Source organism: Cervus elaphus, chromosome 27, assembly GCF_910594005.1.
Source record: "Cervus elaphus chromosome 27, mCerEla1.1, whole genome shotgun sequence".
NCBI classification, from domain to species: Eukaryota; Metazoa; Chordata; class Mammalia; order Artiodactyla; family Cervidae; genus Cervus; species Cervus elaphus.
In genome coordinates, this window is record NC_057841.1 from 56,913,265 (window position 1) to 56,937,951 (window position 24,687).

The 24,687-nt window shown below is 41.5% G+C and overlaps 1 protein-coding gene across 27 annotated transcripts in view; it reads right to left on the bottom strand.

Moving 5' to 3' along the window:
- Positions 1 to 672: 672 nt before the first annotated feature.
- TCF4 (transcription factor 4) overlaps positions 673 to 24,687 on the bottom strand; it is a 377,984-nt gene continuing 353,969 nt past the window's right edge. For 19 of the 27 annotated variants that reach the window (XM_043888697.1, XM_043888712.1, XM_043888723.1 and 16 more), the window contains 5 exons: positions 11,825 to 11,960; positions 10,065 to 10,227; positions 6,327 to 6,556; positions 5,510 to 5,649; positions 673 to 5,318 (listed from right to left, as the gene is read on the bottom strand). In XM_043888697.1, coding sequence (XP_043744632.1) covers positions 5,513 to 5,649; positions 6,327 to 6,556; positions 10,065 to 10,227; positions 11,825 to 11,960 — 666 coding nt within the window. In that variant the 3' untranslated portion in view covers positions 673 to 5,318; positions 5,510 to 5,512. The remainder of the gene's footprint in view (positions 5,319 to 5,509; positions 5,650 to 6,326; positions 6,557 to 10,064; positions 10,228 to 11,824; positions 11,961 to 24,687) is intronic. The other 8 variants (XM_043888713.1, XM_043888707.1, XM_043888708.1 and 5 more) reach the window with 1 other exon arrangement.

Here is a 24,687-nt window from a genome sequence, read left to right on the forward strand (position 1 = left end):
TGAATAATTTTAGTCTGTACATTTTCCCCCCTCCCAACATAGATGACACGCATCAGTCTGTACAAGTTAGAAAAAAGCCCGTCTGGTTGCCCACATCTGGATTAATAGTCAACAGAATCAACCAGAGGTAGTGGGGTGGGTAGAGTTTGAGAAAGTATCAATACAGTGGAATAGTAACTGTGGTTAACAACAGTCAATTCTTCACAAAGTGATACAAAAGAAATCATTTTAGATTTTTGACTGAAAAGATCTATCTGAGGAGGTTCTGGCAAACAGTTGACCAACTGATCCAAAAGTTTAAGGCTGACTTGACTTAAGCTGCAGCCCAACCAAAAACACTGGCAACAATGGCGCAGTTCAAAGCTCTTCAAATGCATAGCTGGTAACACGTATGTTAATTAGATTCCTTCAATTAGTTAATCCTCTAGACAGTTTTCTTTTTGTTTTGCATGCATCTGGTTCCACTTTCATAAGGGCATCTCTTCCTTGGTCAATCATGTGCTTTGCTTTTCAATTTGTTTTTATGATTTTTTTTTTTCGGTATGTTTTGTTTGTTAAGCTGTCAACACCTCCAACACTTGGAAAATGAAATCTAGATGCAATTTTACTTACAGCAGAGAATCAGAACTCTATGGACAATGCAAAATGAAATGAAACAAGTATCAGAAACAGTTTATAAAAATGGCACATTTATTGCTACAGAACGGTCATGTACATGACTTCATCAAATAACTACAGATGGGAAACAGGTAATGGCCTAGACCAAGCTGGGTTTGTTTTTGTCTTGAAGGAACTCCAGCACACAACCTGTTTGGACACTTCTACAAATCAGAAATACACCAAAAACATGAAAAAATCGAGGCACTCAGCCACACATTGAAAACAAGGTGTAACTGTTTATCTTTTTTTTTTTTTTGAAGTGTTTTCCCTTTTTTTCTTTTTTTAACAATTTTTTTTTTTTTTTTTAGTTTTTAATGCTGCAGCTATGTGTATAGTCGCAAAAATTTTCCCCGCTGCGACCTACAACTAAAAAAAACAAAAACAGAAAACAAACAAAAGAAGCTACCATACAGTTTCATCTCAGTAACACATGGTAAAATAACATCTTTTAAATAGTAAAATAAAGTAACAAACTTTTACTCATAATGATTCCAAAAATCTACAAAGAAGAAATATTCAGAATCTGACAATTTTTTTTTGTAATATTCATGGTATAAAAGGATTGCTCCTGCGAAAAATAAGCCAAATATATTTTTTATTTTTAAATTTAGTTTTCTTTCCTACTAGGGTGTACTACAGTCTATTTTATAGCAAAAAGAGCACTAGACAAACGAAGCTTTATAACAAAAAGCCAGGCACTGATACATGGTAAATCTCTGCTTTTTTTTTTTTTTTCCTTATCTTCACTTAATTGCATCACAAGTAACAAGAATGAAAAAGGCCACAGTTCATATATTTTCACCATTACATATGTCTATAATACTTGAAATGAGTATGGCAAAACCAGCACTGCACAAAGATGAGTCCACTTCAAGTCCCATGAGAAAGAGCATGTCTCTAAAGAAAAACAAACAGAACCCAAAGCAAAATAAAAAGAGAGGCCTAGAGGCCTTGGTGCCCCATTGTGTTGGAATTCCTCATATTCCATCTTGACTTTTTTTGTTTCCAGTCAGCCAGCAGACTAAATTTTTGTGCTTGTTTATGCTGAAATTGTTTCATTCCTGACTCAAGTTCACTTTTGGACACAGATCATATTCTGCCTGTTGGATCCAAGACGAAAATCCTCTTAACCCCAAGTCTTGGTTCAACACCCTCCCCACCCTCCCCCACAATCCCTCATCAAAATAAAGATCACAAATTAAAAAAAAAAGAATCAAGAAATAGAAAAAAAAGGGAAAAACAAAAAAAGGAATCGGAAGACTGAATCAGAACCAGTTGCGTTACTGGGTGGACTGACAGTTGTATAAACATTAGTGTTCCTTGCAGCTACACAGAAGACAAATGGGAAAAATGTCTAGATGAACAGATCCCTAGTCTGCATATTCATAAATTACTTGAATGTGGAGGTGGATCAACCGTTCCAAGTTGCTTTTAAAGTCCAACTCTCTTAAACAGATCCCCAGCCTAAGTTTCATCATATACATAGTATAGTATGGACCCTTAGGAAATGCCCGTATGGTACTTTAATCCTAACTGTCTTCTGCTAAATTTCATCCAAAAATCCAGCGCAGAATACCAATATCTTACCTGGGTTTGATAATCACAAAACAAGAAAAAAAACACACTAAAAAGGCCACATTCCCTTTCATCTTTTTTTTTTTTCTTTTTAATGGGGATACAACCCAATGTATATGGATGGCCGCGGATGTTTCTCCACCAAGCAAAAAGTAGTGAGCAGCATTGATGGCCGTTAGAAAGGCTTTCCACTTATTTCCAAAGGGAATTCCACAATAGAGGTATTACATGACTGATTAATGAATGGGTCAAAGCTGGTGAACAGTAAATTGCAGCTTTTACTCTGAGTGACAACAAAATATAAAGCACCAATTTAAAAAATAATCCAAGAACTACAATTTAATTTTTTTTTGCTTTGTTTACAGATTTGAAAATCTTTAAATCAGCTCTATGAAAGCACCTTGATGATAACATGTATCAAAAAGTGCCAATCTTAAAATGTACATCAATGCAGGGAGTGTTTCCAGTTCCCTAAAGAGTAAACACCGTATTTTCTATACACTTATCCTGAATGTGATCAGAAGATACCTGCTTCCTATATAATATTGTTCCTAGGGATACCCGCCTTGATAAGAGTATACAAAATGAGTGCAGAATGTACCACTAAAAGGATATCTTCAACATACTGAGGGTACAAGTACACAGTTTCCATTATTCAGGAGGAGGGGGAAGAGCACACAATAGTCTTCCACGCCCTTCTCTGAGCCCCTTTGTTCGTCCATTTTCACAGGGAAGCCTCAAAATAACTTTTCATGAAGTCTGATTCCTGCTATTCTAAGGTTTTAATCCACCTCCACATTTTAGGAACTTATCAACAAATCAAAGTATTTCTGTTTTATCACTACTGAACATATTTACAGTTTTCAACACACACACAGCTAATCAAAATGTTTATGGGTTTGTAAAAGATGACCACGTGGTAACTATCTTATTTGTTCTTACATTTTCAGAAATGAACATAAAATTCAGATTCTTGTAGCTCACTATTTCATTTCAATGAGACGGTTTTTAAACCACACTGTTTAAAAAAAAAAGAGAAACAAAATCCGATACAATGTATTAAAACACATAATAACAAGAGTCTACATGTAAAAATATAACTTTTACATACACAATTTCAAAATAATGATACGTTTGCCATTTGTTGCATAAAATTTACAAATGTATTTCATTACTATATAACTGGCAAAACAGGAGAACAGATGGAACATTTAGACCATTTCGATGGGTTTATGGCATTTACTCAGTGCTGATAGGTGGAAAAACTACTTGAACAAGGGATTTTTTTTTTCCTTAATACATGCCAAGATTGTGTGGCTGTAAAAATAGAAACGAGTTAGAGACAAAAGGATGCTGACAAACACTTAACTAGGAGCACTACTTCTTTACTGCACTATACACCAAAGTCAATCATTATAAAGATTCACAATGGAAGTTGGTTCAGTTGTGCCCAGACGTCAAAGCTAGCTATCTGATGAGTTGCTGTGCCATAGCTCGATCTATGTTTCTATCAAATATGTTAAGTATAAACTTCATTCATACTGGCCAGAGAAATACTGCACTACCCCTCCTCAAGAAAGTGCAACTTAATGCTTTAGGACTTATAAGGCTTGATATAATGCTGCATGATGATTGAATATTGGCATTTTTTTTTTTCAGACAAAGGAGGAGGCAGTTAAGTCATTCTACATCTTAGTAAACCCATTTTGAAAAAAAAAATCAAGAAAGCAACAAAATCAATCAGCTCTGTCACACTACTTGCAATTTTCTCGTTGGATGGTTGTTGAACTTTTGTTTTTTTTTGTTTTTGTTTTTTTCCAAAAATCTGACCATGTATTCAGAAACACCTCACTGCACACTACTTCGGCTACACATGTAGGTAACACTTTAATCATTTTGTTAAATCACAGCCACTTTGATTATGTTATGTTTCCGATGATATAAACATTGGAAGGCACAGTGGTAACATTGTAGCATTCTAACCTTGTACCTCTGAAAATCCCAGAAGAGGGTCACAAACGCAACATTACAATTCAGACAAACTCTTTGCCATGTCTTGGTAATGCTGCTTGTTAATATCTACACATGATGTGACTTTTAAGTCCTGTGTTCCCAAAAGACTGAAGAAACAATTTTCTACTTATTTATGAATGAAAAGCAACATCAGGGTCAGCATTTCATCCTGTACTACCCGCTCCAGAAGCAGAGTTGGCACTACAGGTTACGAGAACAAACCAGGGTAAGGGAGAGAAATCAGACCCAAAAAAAAAAAAAACAAAACAAAAACAAACAAAAAAAACTCCGTATTTACAGTAAAATCTTTCTTTTAAAAAAGTTAATCAGTACTATTTTTTTACAGGAGAAAAAAGTCTGAAACCAATGAACAAAAGCTTACCATAGTCACTAAATTTTTAATATATATTTATATATATATTTATATATATATTTGTCATAGGTCTATAAGATCCATCTGTTCCTCCTACCCTAAGGAATGGCTAATGTCATCACTTCGCTGTCATCAGGATATTTGCTGGTTTTGTTACGAGGGCAGCCGGGCTTCCCTTATTCGATATCCGGTCATTATAAACACTAGCTGACTTGAATACCAACAAAAACGGTCACGTCGTTTTCTTCAGAAGTACACTTTTTCATTATTGCAAGTTTACAATTTTTTTTAAATTAAATATTTTTTTTTCAGACTTACAAATTAATTATATACTTTTTTTTTTTTTTTTCCAAAAGAAGTTTAGGCACAAATGCATTGTTCCACAGTGTGGAAAGATTGCCATTCAGTCTCTGGGCTGCGTCTCAGCCTGCACACTGCACATTCTGAATGATATGTTAAAGAGAGTCAACCCCTAAGTTGCATGTTTTTTTTCTTTCTTTCTTTTTTTTGTTTGTTTTTCGGTTTTTTTGATCATTGGGAATGCTGAAACCTCTTGCGTCTGCGATTCATAACTACTCAGACTTGTCTTATATTACAAAAAAAAGGGGTTAAGGAGAAGTGTTTATGTGGGTTTAAGATAATACAGCTGTTAAGGAAGTGGTCTCTCGTATTAATGAAGCAATGTGGCAACTTGGACCTGAGAGAGAAGAGAGAAAGATGAATTAGTATGTGTGTAACAAAGAAGGGAAGCGTTCATTTTTAAATTTTTTTGTCCCCCAAGGTAGGGAGAAACACTGTGTGCATTTGGGTCAGATACGACTTTCCCGGCTATCGCCGGGGCGCGCGTCCCCGAGGGGCGCCTGCAGAAACGGCTGAAAACACACTTGCCTTTCACATCTGTCCCATGTGGTTGGACGCGTCTCCCATGCCGGGGTGGGGGCCCGCCAGGGACAGCGGGGGCGGCTCTGAGGAGACCTTCTCTTCTTCCCTTCTCTTCAGACACGCGGCTTTCGGGTTCAGATTCCTTTCTGTGGAAGAGCAGAGCACAGAGAATTCAGGTCACGCCCAGGGCTTCTGGTGCGGGCCGGTCAGGCTACGCTTCTGTGGGCCTGCTGACCCTTCCTCTCCGGTTCTACCTTCCAGAACAAGAGGGCCGAGCGGGAAAATGCACCCTGCCGCAATTCATTCGCTCAGGGCGGGTAAACGTCCGTCTGTCTGCCTGGGGAAACTGTGTGGATGCTTAACGGTCTAAGAGAGTTGGTAAAGCAAATACTTGTTTAGTTGCTAGGTCACCTTCCACTCTTTTCCGACCCCGTGGACTGCAGCCCGCCAGGCTCCTCTGTCCACGGGATGCTCCAGGCAAGAAGCCTGGCGTGGGTTGCCATGTCCTCCTCCAGGGCATCTTCCCGACCCAGGGATCGAACCCACATCTCCTGCCTCGGCAGGCGGATTCTTTACCCCTGGGCCCCCTGGGAAGCCCCAAGCAAAGACGCAGAGCTCGGATTACCGAGAGGATCTATGGGAACGTCCGTCCCAGCTGTAAGAAAATTCCTGGGGCTTCATTACAGGGGGCGGGGGGCTGCCTTGTAGGTCTCCGTGTGACTGAAACACGGAAATAAATGGCCCCGTGATGCTGAGGGGCGCCTCGGCCCCGCCTCCCGGCCTCCACCCTGACCTCCGCAAGGAGGCCGGCCGCCGCCCTGACCTCGGACTTGCTGCTCCAGGCTGAGGATGACGGCCACGGCCTGGTGGAGGATCAGGAGCTTGGTCTGGGGCTTGTCGCTCTTGAGGTGCAGCTGCACCATGCGGCCCAGCTCCTTGAACGCCTCGTTGATGTCGCGCACGCGCAGGCGCTCGCGGGCGTTGTTGGCCATCCGCCGCTCCTTCTCGCGCTCCGCCTTCTGCTCCGGCGTCAGGTCCTCGTCGTCGTTATTGCTGCGGACACAAGCGGAAGACGCGGCATTTTCTAATGGGGGCGCGGGAAGGGACGGTTTCTAAATCCCCTCCGTTTCCTTCCCCAGCTTTCGGGGAGCTTCTCCAGCTCAAGCTCTTGTCCCTGGCCGGAGTTTTCCATCCGCCAGGGCTTGGCATTGCTTGAGGTGGTTATGACCGTCCCCACGTGAGACATTCAGAGTCTCCCAGAAATAAAACCCAAACTCAACAGCAGAGTTTCAAACGGGGGCCCCAAGTGCACCCTATGGATAGAAGGGAGCAAAAAAGGGACAAGGCTCTCGTCCATAAAGCCACCTGCTGCAAAGCAAGTGCTTGGTCACCGCAGGCTCAAGCTACGCTTCAGGACTGCAATCCAGAAAGTGCTGTAGACTGAAGCTGTTTTTTTTTTTTTTTTTTAAACCTTCATACTGTGACATGTGAAAGCTGAGAAAAACAAGGGACTGAAAACGATGTGGATACTTCAAAATTAACACAATGCAGCTCAAACAGGATTAAGAAGGTCCCACATTCAGCACAATGGGAGTGAATGTGAGGGCCTGCTGTCTGCTGACCAGCCTGGAAGGCTTGGTCAGGCCACTGGCTGTATCAGAGTCGCACTTTCTCCACATGTTAAATATAGCCAGGTTAGAAAAATATCATCTCCATAACCTTTAACACTATGTATGTTTACGGTCACCAGACAGGTTGGGGAAACCTGAGTTTCAGGCAAAGCCAACCCAACCCAACTCAAACTTAACGGGTTATCAATGACCACGATCTCACTGTGAGACAAAAATGAAGCCAAAAAGCGGATCTCTGATTGTGAGAACAGAAATGATTCACACCAAAGGCATGGTTGGAGCCAGGAGTCTGGAAAGACAAGGTGACTTCTATTTCTGGGTGAGATCCTGATAAATTAGAAACTTTTGAATGGGGGGCAGATAGGATGATGAGCGACCTGGAAAGCCTGTCATTATCAGAAGGATTTCACAGCATCAAGGTTTCTGTTTCTGGGCAATCATGTGAAAAAGAGGCATGGAAGATGCCTTAGAAAGACAGAACACAGCAAAGAACTCCAAGTGGGATAGTCTGAATGAACATGAACAAGAACCCTTTTTTGAGTATGAGAGACATAAAAAATGAAGTATACTTCGCTCAAAAGCAACAGTCTCCATTATAAGGAGCAAAACGGCAGTGGCCATCTGTAAGGATGTCAGCCTAGAGATTTGAGCACTGACCCCAAGGATGAACAAGGTGAGCCTCGACCTTAAAGTTCCATGAATCTGCAAGGCTCACAGAATAAAGATGTGAATCACAACCTTTCAGAGCTGGAGGAACACGTGGGAAGCCATCTACTCACTTCAATGTACACTTAGGAGTATTGGTTTAAAATCTACACGTCCAGGACCTCCCTGGCGGTCCAGTGGTCCAGACTCTGCGCTTCCACTGCCAAGGGCCGTGGGTTCAATCCCTGGTCAGGAAACTAAGATCCCACATGCTGCTCAGAGTAGCCAAAACATTTTTTTTTTAAGTTAAAAAAAAAAAATTTAAAACATGAATGGCTCCAGATCTTCCACTGCGAAGAATCTCTGTGTAACGCCCACACTTCAGTGAGGATGCACCATGACAGAGAAGACCCATTCAGGCAGAAATAGAGTGGATTCCTGGGCCACAGCGCATGCTGCCCATAAAGACGACGTACGTAAGGAAGCCAAGAGCACTTGCAAGGAAGGCAGACACCAAAGAAAGATGCTTTAAGACTTGGCTCGTCTTCCCATAGGTTAAACTCCCTTCCAGATGGGACTGTCTGCCTTGGATGTGTGCTGGTGAACGCACAACTGAACTGAACCCATCAGGAAGCTCTCTCTTTCTCTGCCATCTGATTCTCTTCCTCACTTCCTCTGCCGGCCCTTCTCTCTCCCATCCATGACCTTGGCCAACACCAAGGAATTCAAGGTGACTATGAATTCACGCCCACAGCCCACCACAAAAAATGGATATAACAAGCAAAATGAGAACAGAGTTGAGTTTCTGCTGGTCCTGTCCTGAAGGTAAAAATTTGGGTAATGTTTTTACACAGCAAACATGTGTCACACTTTTTCCAAAGTGGGGCTGAAAATGGGAAATTGTTTTCCAAGTGTATTCAGGCCAATAATGAATGAGAATTGGTTATCCATTTATAAGCTGTTTATACAAACAAAACTGCCTAGATTTGGAAAGCCTTGCCAGACAACAGTTTTGGAGGCCTAAGTGAATGTCAAGAGAGTGACCTTTAAAACAAGAAGGTTCTTAACAGCAAGTTTAAATGCTGCATTGAGACTTCAAGGGATCAATTGATAATACATGTGTTATGGCCACTAGTTAAGTTACCAAGAGTTGACTGAATTAACAGAGAAACTGCTAAGGATGTGAAAGGCCCTCCTTGGAACGTCTTATCGTTCCAAAGCAAGAGTCAGGAAATGGCCAAGGGCCAGGAAACCACAGTGATGGTGGAAAGGTATAAGCTCGAAGCTTCCAGAATTTTCCAAACTGTGGTAGAACTTAGTAATAAAATGTATCTTATAACTACAAAGGCAGTATGAAAAGATGGCATGTCCTTAATTCCTAAAGGACCCTAGGCATAACCTTGAGAAAGACAGCCTCTAAAAGGGAGGTATTGGGACTTCTCTGCTGGTCCAGTGGCTAAGACTCCGTGCTCCCAACGCAGGGGGGCTGAGTCTGATCCCTGGTCAGAGAACTAAATCCCACAGGCCCACACTAAGACCCAGGGCAGCCAAACAAATATTTTTTTATAAAGGGAGGTACTGTTGTAGTACAGCTCATTAAATTTCCAAATAAAAACTATCCAAGAGCATTGAGGCAAACAACGTGCGTCTCACGATGTTCAAAAAAAGTCCATTTGCTTATCAGATTACAGTTCAAGGAGACAGATTCTAATTTAAAGATACTGGGGACCTGAGAAAACTGATCAGAAGCTATTTTCCTGCAGTTGCATTTTCTGTAGAAAGGAGTAGTCAAGAGAAAAAAAATTAGCAACATAGGTACTGCTCTTATACATATATATCAACATGTGTAGACTTAGGCTGGGAAATCTGTACTTTCTCACTTTCAAGGTAAGAAAAAAGTTACAACTGCACATACATCAATTGAGTTTTCAATAGTAATAGGATCTCTTTTTAGAAGTATTTTCGGAAGAATATTTTTGACCAAATTTGTAGAATAAGCAGTCTTACAAATCGACTGCTTGTATTTAAATTGGTGATAAATTGTTTTTGCCGTGTGTCATCAGCATTGGGTCCAAATTCATAAATGCGAAGGCAGTTTCGGCTTTCCTAGAGTACAGGTATCTCAAACGATACGTTCGTGCCTCTAGAGCAAGCCTTTCCATTTTCGTTTTTAGCTGCAGATTTACCTTCCAGGAAAAAACTGAATACTGTTTCTTCCTGTTCTGTTCACTTCATCAAAGTCCAATAAAGGAATTAAATGAAGCGACAGTATTATATACTGTTACCTAGATCTTGACCTAGTAATGGATTTGATATCCTTCTTGTCGTCATCTAATTTCTTGTCCTCGGAAGATTTCGTGTCTTGCAGGTTTTCATCACCCTCGTCGTCGGATTTGATCTCAGAGCTGCCGGAGGAGACACTCTGGCCCTGCAAGCCTGGTGGCATGCCTGCAGACAAATGAAAGAGGTAGGTGACACCAGAGCCTTGAGGCGCAGACATGCAGCCCGGCTGGAGGGCTGCCGGCTATACGTTTCAGGCTGCCCAACTAACTGTGTGATGTCACTTTTCTCCTCATCTTTGGTGAAGTTTCAAAAATGCACCTGCAGAAACAAGTTATCCCTGCATTGGCTCTGAGGTTAAATTCTATTTTGCAATCTTTTGGAGTAGATGGTAATTTCACTGTCTACAAAACATCAACTTAATTGCAATGAAAATCATAATCATGAAAATCACACACCTCAATGTTCTGATTAAGAACCCAAGTAAATATCAGCTATTATATTGAGTTTCTTCCATATGCAATGATTTAATAGAAAAATGTCCTTAAAATATAATTCCCAGGGAGTACACTAAATATGTACAGTCAAGACTTCAATAGATACCCTAATGATATTCTGAAATTAGGCTTCTCTTATCCTCGAGGAGTAATCAGTGTTTAAAAATGGTACATATGGAAAGCAGCTCAATGAAGACATTTCTAGCTCTTCCACTGCTCAACTTTCCAAGATCACAATATATTTTAAAATGTGGCCCAAAGGCAATCATTTATTTCTAAGGTAGAAGTGTGTCTATTCAGTATTTCCTTTCACCTGTAATCTATGGGTCCAGAATCTTGTCCCTCAAAATCTGATCAGGGGACCAGGAGTATGCTTATCCCCTGGAAGCCCATTAAAAATGCAGAATCCCAGACTAACTGAATCAGAATCAGCATTTTAACAACAAACATCCTCAGGTCATGCTTGTACACAATAAGAAGGGTTGACCTAAGACAAAGAAAACCCAAAGGCTCTTTAAAAGAAAGGGCCATCAAAGTCTGACTATTCAGATAAAAATGGGCAGGCATACCCACAATACAGTTAACACTCAGATTCTTAAAATGCTTAGTACTTGGACAAAAATGCTTACACATATTCATTCTTGTGGCACCGTTAGCATGTTTTTATTCTCAATGTGAGGGCAACAAGGTGTTACATAAGCATCTCTTGGTCACCGGGCCGGCCAGCTGCAGAGGGACCTGGGACCCAGGTCTTGCTCCTGTGGCCCAGCCACCTGGGGTCTTGGAAAGCCGAAAGGAGTCAGGGGTACGGGGCAGTCAGGATGGGGCCAGATGACTCATCCGACCAAAGTCCCATTTTTGAAATGTACCTACATTTCCTTCCATCTTAAGCAACAAAAACCCATTTCCTTCCTTCCTCTTCATTTGGAAACATCACTGTCAGGCTACGACTAACCACATTAAAGGATCTGGATGAGCGCAATGTGGAAATAGCTAAAATCACATTTCCTCTCATCAGTATCTGGTCTCATCCCCTGCTGCAAACAGGAGCAGGGTTTCAGAGGACGCTGGAGGAAAACAGTTACCAAAGGAACACAATTAGCCGTCGACGTTCAAAAGCCTGTCCCATTTCCTTACCATCTTGGTACCAAAATGCCTTAGTGGTTATGGGCCAGTGCTTCCCGAGGGATGAATGCCAAGGAGGCAGCGCCGGCACACGGGGCCTGCCGTTTCAGGGGGATGAGCCGTGTCCCGCTGAGCGGACCTACCTCTGTAAGGGTCCTGGGGTGGGTTCAGATCAGGGGAGGTGGCCGATTGGACAGGCAGCTGTGGCACCGGAACCTGGTTCGGGACGAGAGAGTGGCTGCCTCGCAGGGCCACGCCGTCCTCACGATGGGCCCCGACCTGCAAGGGCGAGAGGGACCGCGGCGGTGAGCGGGCGTCAGAGGTGCGGCCGCAAGGACCCGAGCAAGGGAGACCAGCCTTTGAAAAACCAAGACTCCCCAATGCATTTCACTAGAGGGCGCTGAAGGACCACACATGCAGCTACAGTCCTCGGCGGAAAAAAAAACAAACATTTAACGCTCAGTAAGATGCCGTGCTGTACATCCAGTGACAAATATGGCAGAGGAGCTCAGGCAGGTAAAACGTCAAATTGTCTCCCAGGGTGCTGCGGTGGAGCGTACTGATTCGTACCCATCTGCCTTCTATCATGTCCGCCAACAGATCTGACAATTATCTTAATGCCCATATGCTTAATTGTGGGCTTCTCAATTCCCCCATTGCTATCGGAAATCCTACAGGAATTTCAATTTGGCATTCGACTTTCATTTCAGGGGATAAGATTCTCAGGCCTGCCATGTTTTTTTTTTTTCCATAATGCCAGCTAAGCCTCTGACAGCGGAAGCTACGGCAGTATGGGACCTAGCCCCTGCTCGGTACAAATATAATAAAATGTCACCTGGCTTTCCAAAACTGGCAGCCCATTCCAAATTAATGTTTACTGTATTTCATCAGCTGCTGAGTTCCAAATCCAAAGGGGGACCGTTTCTGCCAATGCCACCATACCGGAAAATGTACCAATAAAGGTTTTATTAAACACACCAGTAATGCCATCATTGCCACGCAAAGATGTTTGGACATTTTTCCATTTTTTTTTTTTTTTAAACTATTCTGATCCTCGACAGACACCATATTGTAAACACTCTCGATGCCTCCAAGAATAAAATTATAGAGTACAGCATGATGACTTGGTCTGAAAAAAAAAAAAAATACTGCTGAGTTTTTTTTTTATTAACTACTACTACCTACTCTGGGGTCCAGAGGTGTTGGACCTATGGCACTGAGACAGCAATAGCTGACTTGTATAGTGAACTCCTCCAAGTAAGACCATTGAGCATTTGGAAACCAAGAGGAACATGAGTAAAGTTTCACTGGCATTTCCAAGTAGTTATTTGTTAGTGTATTGTTAGGTGAACACTGATGCAGGACAGTGGGTCTAACACTAAAAAGTATCTCTCCATGAATTTATACTGCTACAAATCAAAAAGTGTACATTTTCTCCCAATCAGAAATAGAAAACCACAAAGCAAAATCTTCACTCTTTTGCTACCCAGTGTTCTAAAAGAGTATTTTGGCAAAGTGCAACAATAAGAATCTGAACTGCAACAATAAAATGCACAGAACCAAATGAAGCATGTGCTACCTCAAGACAGCCTAGTATGAAGTGTCTCCTTTACAGGCTCCAAAACAATGCAGAAGATAATAATACAGGGGGAAGGGGGAGGACCATATAAATCATACTAACTGCTGAGATTCAAAATACAGCAAGAATAAAACTATCATACAGAGAATGGATAAACAACAAGGTCCTATTGTATAGCACAGGGAAACACATTCAATGTCCTGTGATAAAACATAATGGAAGGGAATATGGAAAAGAATGTATATATATGTATACAGTGGACAGCAGAAATTAACACAACACTGTAAGCCAACTCCACGTTTTTTATAATTTTTTAAAAGTAATTTTAAAATGATTAAAAAAAAAAAAAGTTAAAATACTACAAGAAGAGCAAAGGATTTAAGGACTCAGGAGCACCTGGAAGTTTAAATGAATGTTGCAGCTGAGAGATCCGGAGTCCAGGGCTGTCTGTCCCTTCCCAGAACAGTCTGGAAGGTGGTTAGTTCCTATTGATATGTAGGCGCTTCAGATACATTAAGAACCTGATTATCTTCCAAAACAGCTTCTCCATCTCCACCACAAGTTGGCCTCCTTGGACACTGCACCCACTGGTCCTGGATTTAACTTCCATCCATGGAATAAGTGTCAGCCCTTTTCACTAATATTTAACACTAGCCATGCCTCTCCTGACTTGCATCTGTAACTGAAGCCTCATCTCTTACGGGCAGACCATGCCCACCCAGTTCCCTGCAACCGTTTCTCATTCTTTGTGTATGTTTTCATTCCCTTTCATACCAAAGAGTGATAGCTTTTTTCCATTTTTATATTTGTGCAATTAGAAGACTGATTCAATCAATGACTATCCTTTCATTCTAAGATGTCAACTTGCAAGCATGAATTTTACAGGCCCTGATCAAATGGTAGCTCTTTAAGACTGTTAATCAGTATAACCTAAATAATTATCCAACTGCTGATTCATAGTTACTGGCCTTCCCAGTGGATTACATTTCTTTCCACAAAGAATGAGTCTAAGTTGGAATCACTGAAGGTAACCACCAATCTGAGCATGGCGGAGATTCCCATACCCTCCTAATATTTTAGCATCATTCTGTTAAAACCCTCAAGCCTTCTTTGTGGGCAAGTGAGATGCAATTCAAGGTTAAGACATTGCTTTTCAATTAAAACATATTCAGTTATTAATCCTGAAAAAATTTTTTTCCCTTCTAGGTCATGTTTAGTTTTTAAAAGAACCTTTAAACCCACACACCTTTAAAAGAACCTATTTTCTCTGCCTCAACTAATATGATAGACAGCATAACTAAGTGAAAATTAACACAATATGAGAGTTAAAAATATGTAGATCCTAACTGTAACTGGTTTCTTTACTTGTTAAATAATCTTGGGTAAGTTACTCAAACCCAAAATGGAGAAAATAAGATTGGAAGTGACAGTGGATAAATCTCAGGTTTATTGCAAGGAGTAGTAGTATGCAAGACGGTTGGTACACCAAGGTACACAATAATTATTGACGCCGTTAGGTGTTTTAGCTGAAAATACTTGCCTCCTACATATAAATAAGAGTCTACACAGTTTAAGAAACCTGGGAAGTCAAGCTACTTTCACTTATGATCCTCTTTGCACTCTGTCTCTATGTTGTTCATATCCATTTGGTTTTAAATCTTTCTCCTGCAGAATGACAGCAAAATCTTAAATGATCTATAAATATGTTTGAGAAGGTGGTGGTTCTGACTAGATTTTGGCTTTTATCCACGGATGTTACCTAACTAATTTTCTAAAGATCACCTTAGAGCCCTGAAATAATACATTCTTTTTCATAAAGGAAGTTGAAAACATTATCTGTGATATTAGAAGGTCTCTCTTGTAAACTGTGTATATTTCAGGAACAAATGGATCAACAATGATAGGTCTAGATCTATGGATCCATCTAATTAGCTTGACTCTCCAGGATCCATTCCATCGCCCGTGTCTATGGAATAATATTCCAATTTGAAGAATTAGCTTTGCTCTGCTTGCTTCCTTGGCCACAGACAGCACTTCCTAACCCCATTTACTTCTCCCTCAGAAACATTATTTCTGGTCACATGAGAGATGAGGAAAAAAACCACAGTGAATGGCCAGCACAAACCCATCAACAGAGTAACTCAGAAATAGACGGAAAAACCAATACTGCCATCTGTATATATGAGAGTCAAGATTTGCCCACTTACAAATATATAATAATGTAGCTAGAAAAAAAGCAGATTTCTTTAACCTACAAATCAATTCTAAGGATGGCACCCAGAAAATCCATATTTCATTAAAGTCCTATTTTGAGAACGTTTTCATCTAGATAAGCAATGAAGTTAAAAGGCAGTCCATGAAAACAGCTTTATCAATACTGATAGTAAATTTTTTTTGCAGTCTTTAACAATAGAGTCTTCTTACAGTCAGATACAATATGGTTTTAGATATATCTATGGTAAACGCAGAAGACAGAACTAAACTATAAACATTATTCAATAACTGCTAATTGATCAGAGAGTACCTTTATTAATTCAGCAAAGATATCCTAATCTAGCTGGCGCTGGCCATTCTGCGAGGTGCTGGGGACGGTGGCGAATAACTTAGATGTGGGCCCTGGCCCGTGTGGGGCTTTACAGCCATCCTTGGTGGAATTTTCATGGCATGATCAATTTACTGCAGTGATTTTAGCAACAAGGACCAGAAATTCCTTCCACCTTGCTCAGGTAAAAGGAGATTTAACAGGAAGATTTCTTTTTGTTTTTTTATTTCATTTATTAGAGGATAATTGTTTTACGATGCTGTGGTGGTCTCTGCCACACATCGACGCGCATCGGTCGTCATTATATACATACCCGGCCGCCTTCATCCCTCTAGGTCATCCCACAGCACCTGGCTGGGCTCCCTGTTATATCCCCGCTCGTTACCTATTTCACATGGCAGTGTGCACATGCCATGCTACTTTCTCAAGTTGTCCTACCCTCTCCTTCCCCCACAGGGTCCACGAGACTGTTCTCTATGTCTGTGTCTCCATTTCTTCCCTGTAAATAGGTTCAGCAGTACTATTTTTCTAGATTCCATGTACGTATTTGTTAATATAGTATATTTGGTTTTCACTTTCTGACTGGCTTCACTCTGTATAACAAGGTCTAGGTTCATCCTCTTCATTAGAACGGACTCAAATTTGTTCCTTAGGAATAAAACTACCATATGACCCAGCAATCCCACTACTGGGCACATACCCTGAGAAAAATCACACTTCTCAAAGACGCATGCACCCCAGTGTTCATTGGAGCACTATTTACAACAGCCAGGACATGGAAGCAACCTAGATGTCCAATGACAGATGAATGGAAATGGATAAAGAAGTTGTGGTACATATGTACAATGGAATATTACTCAGCCACAAACAGGAAGCTTTTGGTGACTGAAGTTTAGGGCCTGGAGAACTCCTGGGACCTAAGGCCATCTCTTGTTCCCCAGGGGCCATGCCAGCTTCTCGCCCACTTCTGCTGGTACCTATCTCTCTGGCCTCTGGCCACTCAGGACTGCACCCTGTACTCTTCTTCCACAGGAGCTTCCACTACATCCTTCCAGGTTCTGAACCCGCCCCTAACTCCCTCTTTGTTTTAGTATTTCTGAGTTCAGAATGCTGAGATCATCTGAGGGCCTGGCTCACCATTCTGAAGCAGACGTGGACCATCCCATGAACAGGCCAGCCTGGGATCAGATGTCCCCCTCCCCCAGTCTGGTTGGGCATGCCCGGAGGTCCAGTGGTAAGGAATCTGCCTGCCAACGCAGGAGACCTGGGTTCAATCCCTGGGTCGGGAAGATCCCCTGGAGAAGGAAACAGCAACCTGCTCCATTATTCTTGCCTGGAGAATCTCATGGAAAGAAGCCTGGTGGGCGACAGTCTATAAGGTTGCAGAAGGTCAGACACGACTGACTTGAGTTAACACACACACATATACACACACTCACATATGCACTCGTACAAAGGAGGGGAACAGAGTTAAGGGGCAAATGGGGCTACCTGCAGAAGTTTCCATTTTACAACTCTCTCTCAGGGTGTGTGTGTGTGTGTGTGTGTGTGTGTGTGTGTATGTAGATGCAGATACGAAAATAATTTTAGTTTTATCATAGAGGGGAAAAACCATCACAGTCCACCAAACTCAAGCCAAGGCCAAGATGTCTAACTAAATTACAAAATTTAATAGCTGCCACAACTCCTCCAACATAAACAGATTTAAAAGATATGCAACTTCAAATGAGGTGGCTGCTGGCAATGCTGTTTTTATGCGGGGGTACGTGGAGTGCCCTGGTAAACATCCTTCTCCTGATCCTCACGCTCACAACAGACATCACAAACAAAAAAGGCATTCAGTGTTTCTGCTCTCTTTGTTTCCAGGGAGTATTGTGAAAGTAATTATTCTGTTGTATTTAAGAGGCCTATTGCATGGATGGGAAAATGTATTAAATTTCATTTGGCAGTTATTCAATCCTTGTTAATGTTATCTCCAGAGATAACTGCTTCAAACAGGCTTTCAGACCGCAGTCCCTTCTCCTCTACCATAATCCTTCTAAAAGAGTGTAGGATGGGAACTTTAGGAAACTTGTCATCAGTTTTTAGATCCAGAGATAGTGACACAAAACCAGAAATGCTGTTAGAAACATTTTGGTATCTCAAAATGAAAGTCTGTAATTAATGGCATCGTGTTCAAAAATTTCCTTCTGACAGAGGTGTTTTTTTAGAAAGAAAGAAAATAACAACAAGAGAATGGGCCCAGAAAAAAAGTCCTGGTAACTTTTACTTTTCTCTCTTTTAACTTTCTCTTGTTTTGCCATAATCATTAAAAAAAAAATGTTGATGGGCTTTTTACTGTAATTAGACACCCATTGACAGAGAAAACAGTTTTGGTGTCTGAACTGTAATCTCCTCATGAAATATCAATTATACATGACAGTCAGAGAGTGCTAGATTTCAGTTTCAATTATCTTGCCAGATCTGTGTCATAACAGAGGAAAGCAAACATTTTCTCAAATGTGCAAAAAATACCACTGAGTCCAAAAGGGGCATCTTTTACCGAGGTGGGAAGTGGTCTTGCAAACTTTAATAGCTCACAGATGGGAACTCGGAAGTTCATGAAATAGCAGTGGTAGATATTGAGAAATAGTATCAGAGGCACTGAATTCTGCAGAAAATGAGAGCAGGCTCTGCAAACCAGCTCTTTCGTGTGAGAAAAAGCTGTGGTGTCTGGGAGACCCTTCAACCACGAATATAATTTCCATATTCCTCAGTTTTAAAAAATTATCAGACCATTTTTTAAAATTCATGTGATTACACACTGAGAGGACTTTTCACTCAAGTCAGATCTGGATTCAGTTCTTTAGTTTGGATTTCAATTCTTAAAATGTTCACTGGGAGAAAACCTAATTTTCTTAAAAAAAAAAAAAAATTTTTTCCCCTCCCCAGAAATCTCACAGCTTCAACTATGCTTTATCTGAAAATGGAAGGTAATTTCTTACTGGGCAATTCTTGGAAATGAATTTAATGCTTATTCCCCAGATGATAAAATAACATTCGAGAGGATTCGAGCATGATTTAAATGACCCTGACCTTGGCAGTGTTAACCTGTCACGGGGTCAGCCGGGCTGAAACTCTCATGATGTCCACCAAAATGGTTAAAAATAAATGATTCTGTGATCGAGTTTGAGAAATGCAAATGGCAGCTATGTGATTTCAGTTCATCTTTTTTTTTTTTCCCCTTAACTCATAAGTTTCATCTATTAAAGCTGTTTCATTTCTCTCCTCTGTATCCCCACCCTCTGCCCCCAATACTTGACATCACTTTCCTACACCGGAAACTGGGACTGGAGGCAGCCCATCAGGCGGGGACCGTGGGGGGGTGGTTAGCAGAGTCCATTCTGTCCCTTCCTGGCCCTGGGGAGCAGTGAGTAAGCAGGATGGAGGGAACTAAAGTTAATCCAAGCCGAGTGAACTAAGCTCATGTAGCACAGAGGTGATGGTGCAAATGTGCAGTGACTTATAAGCAGCTTCTTTTGCCAGAGTGAAGGAGAAGACAACTGGATGCTTGATACGTCCTGGGATTTCTGGTCCCTGCAGAATACACACACCTGTGTCAGCCTGCCTGGCACACAGAGTGCTCCATAGCTAGCCCAAGAAGCCTACTACTAGGGATTTATCCTTTACTAACAGGCTTTCATTAAAAAAAAAAAAAATAAATTAATGTTTATTGGAGTTTAGTTGATTTATAAAGCTGTGTTAGTTTCTGTTACATAGCAAAGTGAATCAGTTACCCATATACATTTACCCACTTTTTTGTAGAGTCACAGATGTAGAAAACGAACATGGTTACCAAGGGGAAAGGGGGATAAACTGGAGGACTGGGACTGATATATACACACTACTATACATATAAGTAATAAGAATCTACTGTACAGCACAGGGAGGTCTACTCAATACTCTGTAATGATCTCTACGGGGAAAGAATCAGGCCTTTATGTTTAAAACTCTTTTCTTATTATGCAAGTAACACCTGCTGATCGTAACATATTTGGAAAAGCAATGCAAGTGTAAAGAAGCTTGTCTAATAAAACATTTCTTCCCCATCCCTTCTGAAATACTCAGCTTGTAAATGCTGTACCCTCTGCCCTTGAGCCCTTGCATATCAAGATCCTAGCATGGCTTTTCACTGTCCTGTGGATGAAGTCTAAGATAGCTTATCAATGCCTTATGCTTCTGGGTCCTTCACCTGGACACCAAAGGAACACGCTGGTTCCCTCCTGTTCTTAAACTGCTTCTCCATCTTCAGTTACCTGCTTGCTGCCTTCACGCCCACATCCCCAAGGCCTGAGCTAAGCCTTCCGTCTTCTGTCCCCTGGGACAGAAGGGCTGGTTTCCCCTCCAGGACCCACTTCTATTTGTCCCACAGACCCCCTTACTCTCATTCCTCCTAGTCTGCCTGGGTCTCTGGGACTCTCAACATCTTGTTGGATCTGGAGAGGGCTCTCCCCTAACTGTTAATGATGGACATCACTCTAGGCCATTGTCTAGTAGGGCAGGGCTTACGCATCAGGGATGTTGTTTGGCTGCTATTCACAAAGCCTATGCCTCTTCTGAAATGTGAGCACCCCAAGGGCAAGCACTGGGTCCTTGTATAGGACTGTAATATCACAGGGTGCAGTTCTGCACTTCCTAAATGGTCAGGGATGACACCAATGGCATATACCCTGTAAGACTCTGAAATCTAAAAGCTTTTGGTACTGTTGAATATAGGTTTAGCCGTTTTCTGTAAAAAAATAAACATTTCATTTAATTCAAAAGGCCTTAGGAATGGCTATTATATATATATGCAAGCCACTGCAGGAAAAAATAATAAAAGATAGATGTGTCTATTACTTCATAGCCTCTTACATCTTAACGGTGGATTAATATAAAAAATACTGTATAAGGCAAAATAAGATGAATGTCATAATGGAGTATAAGGTCATGTAGGGTTTTAAAGGATGGATGAGATCATATCAGATGGAGAAACCAGAGACAACTTCAAGAAGAAAACGGTATCGTAGACAGGGTTCGAAAGATGGGTAGAATTTTGATACAGATTATCTAAATATAGTCTTTAAAAAAAAAAAAAAACCCTGACATTTAATATTAATTAACATCTCAACTTTAAATGAAAGTTCCTATTTTTACAAAAAGTGTCTATATATATATATATGTATATGCCTATATATATATATATATGTATATGCCTATATATATATATATATATATATATATATGTATATGAAGTACCTAAGGATTGCATATCAACCTGTTTCCATACTGTCAGATGACATATTTTGGAAAAAAAGCAGACTTTGGTAAAGCCCTTTATAAACCTCAGTGGCTCTGTTACAAAGTGAACAACATAGGGCATTCTGGATACAAATGGTACCTCACTGTATGTGTGTATTATTGGCCCAAATGATTCACTCTTATTTAACTGCAATGAAGTCTTTCATCTCCCAGCTATACAATAATAGTTTCCATATGACCAGTGGCTCTGCTATAAATAAGATCAAAAGCAAAAGAAAGGATTTAATAAAAGAAAATGACATTAAGAGTAGCATTAAATCAGGGAAGAAAAATACCAATATCCAGCTCTTTTTTTTTTTGAGAATAAAGCTCTGCAGAGTTCCCCCAATATGCCATGAAAAGGTATTTACAAGCAGCAGGCATGTGCAAAATCCATCTGCACAGGACTCAGAGTGGCAAAGATTAATTTGGGGGATGGGAGGGGGGCAGTGGGGCAGGGGGTGGGAGAAGACCCCCACGTGGAGGCAGGCTGAGAACAGGTACCAGACTCAACAGCCAGCTTCACGGGGCAGAGTTCAAGGGAATGTGTCAGGGGCAGACGTCCACTGGTTTCTCTGTCCTCCTCTGCTCCTATTTTATGGAGATGGGCTTTTTGGTAATCCTGAGTTTCTCAGAGAATCATAACATTGCTCAACCTCAGTACTTGAGTCTGAGAAAGGAAGTTTTTTTTGGCAATGCACAGTGACTTGATATGAGGAGCCAACTTCCCAAACAAATTTTCTTCTAGTTCTTTAAAAAAAAGAAAAAAAAATTACAATGTTAATCTCTATCCCCGACTGGATAAACAGCTGCTAATAACCACCAGCTCCCAGGGGAAGAGGTCGTTTCCTTTCATCTTCAGGCTGGTGGATATCTGACGTGTACTGGACTTTAGTGGTTCCACATGTTCTGCACTTGGCCTTTTTCAAAGCCGCCCCCTCCCGGGCCCGCCAATTCGGGTTCCTTTCCTGCCTTTTCCTGAGATTCGCCTCTGTGAACTCGGAGGACAGACTCAGTTCTGGGGCTGTTTATTTGGAATGATGGTTCTTTTTACTGCGGGTATATTTAAAGAGGAAATTCAGGGCTTATAACACCTAACGTAAGTTAAAGCCTTGGACCTTTGTATTTGAAGGCTTGGGAGGGAAACAGCCATTTCAGAGGGAGCTAGTTATTCACACTCGAGCACTGGCTATGTTCAAAGATGCTCAATTTCTAACAGCCTCGCTAATGCGATTACTTTATCAGTTTGCGTCCTAAATAAAGGAGCCAACTTCAACACTTTTTCCTCTAATAGGAAACACCCTGCAGAAGATTACAGGGCCAGCCGGCCCCAGAGTCCTTCTCACTTGTCTCTGAGCACCTGCTTTTACTGGTGACCTCAGTTCTACACCTCAAGATTCAGACATTTCGCAAAACAGCTTTTTAAACAAAAACCAGCTGTTCCCCATCTAGACTACAGGGGGATAATTTTTGGGCGGCTTATAGAAACATTACCCAGAGACGACCGTTCTCCAGTAACTTTCACACACTTGCAGCTCCAAACCAGACCCGTCCCTGCGCAGAAGCCGGGGAGCAGGCAGATGTGAAATTAAAATGTGGAAATTCAACACTGTGGTTTTTCACAATACATCCAATTAAGTGCTTGAAAATGAATGTGGCTATTGTATCAGGACAATGCAAAAGATCTCATTTAACTAATATTGGACAGAGCTTTTGGTTAAACTCAACTTGATAGTTCTGAGTTGATTTATGGATCTAGAGGAAGCTACCATTATGCACAACTGTGAATGTCAACCAATTTGGTGGAATCCTTGCATTTCAGAAATTCAACGTTAAAGCTTCTTCCTCCCCTCCCCCCCACCCCCAGTTTTCACTCCTAAAGCTGCTTTGCCGAAACCCTCTTCTTATTTCAAATCCATTTTACACTTCTGTTTTCTAAGCAATGAAGATACTTTTGATTTTGGAAAAAAAAAAAGCTTGCAGCCCCAATAAAAGTTAAAATAACACAACAGCCACAGGTTTTGAAAAAAATAATAAAATGGCCAAGGCCTAGGCTTGGCTTTTAAACGGTGCCAAGTTGCTCGGTGTTTTCTGTTTTGGTATGAATGACATAACTGAGTTACTTCATGAGCTGCTACTTTAATTCCTAAGGGTGGAAAATTCCATGAGTTGATTTAATTTGGATGTAAAAAATACACGTGAAAACTCTCTTCCTGTGGGCTCCCCCGTGAAAGATGCGAGCCAGTTGTTGAGCTGCCGCGCTCCGAGGGGGGCTCCCACCAACGGCAGCCTGCCTAGCGCGCCGCACCATCGCGCCCTTTCCCTCCTTCCATTTGGGCGCAGAGGACCCTCGATTTTCCGCGTATTTTTTTGGATCCTGTTTATTCTATGGCTCTGTAATGCCCCGTCAAGCCTGACTCTGTTGAAACCCAATACTGACTCTACTCTGCGCTCAATGACACCTTCTCCAGGAAGCTTTCCCTGGCCATCCTGAAGGCTGGCCAAGGCCTGCCCTTCTCCTGAATCACTTCTCAGGTCACTTAACGCATTATCGACCAGGGGATTTCTGCAGAAACGAACACCCGTGGCCAGCGATTTACGTAAGTGAATACGGAAACATCTCTGGTCAATAATGTTCGGGTAACAAAAGACAGATTAATACATCTCTTTCTGGTTACTTGATCATTCCACCCTGCATGATAGTTGGTTATGCACACACTCATATTACTGTCCTCCCAAAGCTCAAGGCCTGTGGGCTCAGAAACTTTCTCTCACACATGTATGTATCCCCCAAAGATCTGAAGCAGAGACGATGCAGAATGAGTGGAGAAACATCTGTGTATTTTCTAATCTATACAACACAGATTCTTTTCAGAAAATCTGCTTTCCTGAGAAAATGAGGGTAATATTATTTTTTTAAAATGCACAGGTTGTATCTTCTAAATTATGGACTGTCTCACTTCTAGGTCATAGGGCCTGAGTTTGAGTAAAATGGGTATTAGGGGAAGAAAAAGAGGATATACCTAATTTAGACCCAGTGCTGTGAGATCTGGGCACACAAGTTGCCAGACCACCTGTCTCAGGGGTTGTTAGTGGAGACTCAGTGGTCTCCAGCCAGTAAGTGGCTGGACTCAAAACCTCTTGACTGGTGCTTAAACGAATGCAGAAGTATCACATGGTGAACTCCAGGATTCTAAAACTGCTGTAACTAGTCCAAGGGCAAGAGAACTTGTCTAGATAAGTCAGACAGAGAAAAACAAATGCTGCATATCCTCAGGAATATGCAGAATCTAAAAAATGAACTAAAAGAAATGAGAGAGTAGAATGGTGCTTGCTGAAGTCTGGGGGCAATGACGGAATGTTGGCTGAAGGGGACAGACTTCCGGCTCTAAGATGAATATGTTCCGGGAACTTAATGCACGGTGTGCATGCTCAGTGGCTTCAGGTGGGCCTGACTCTTTGTGATCCTATGGACGGTAGCCCGCCAGGCTCCACTGCCTGTGCGATTCTCCAGGCGAGAATACTGGAGTGGGCTGCCATTTCCATCTCCAGGTAATATACGGCAA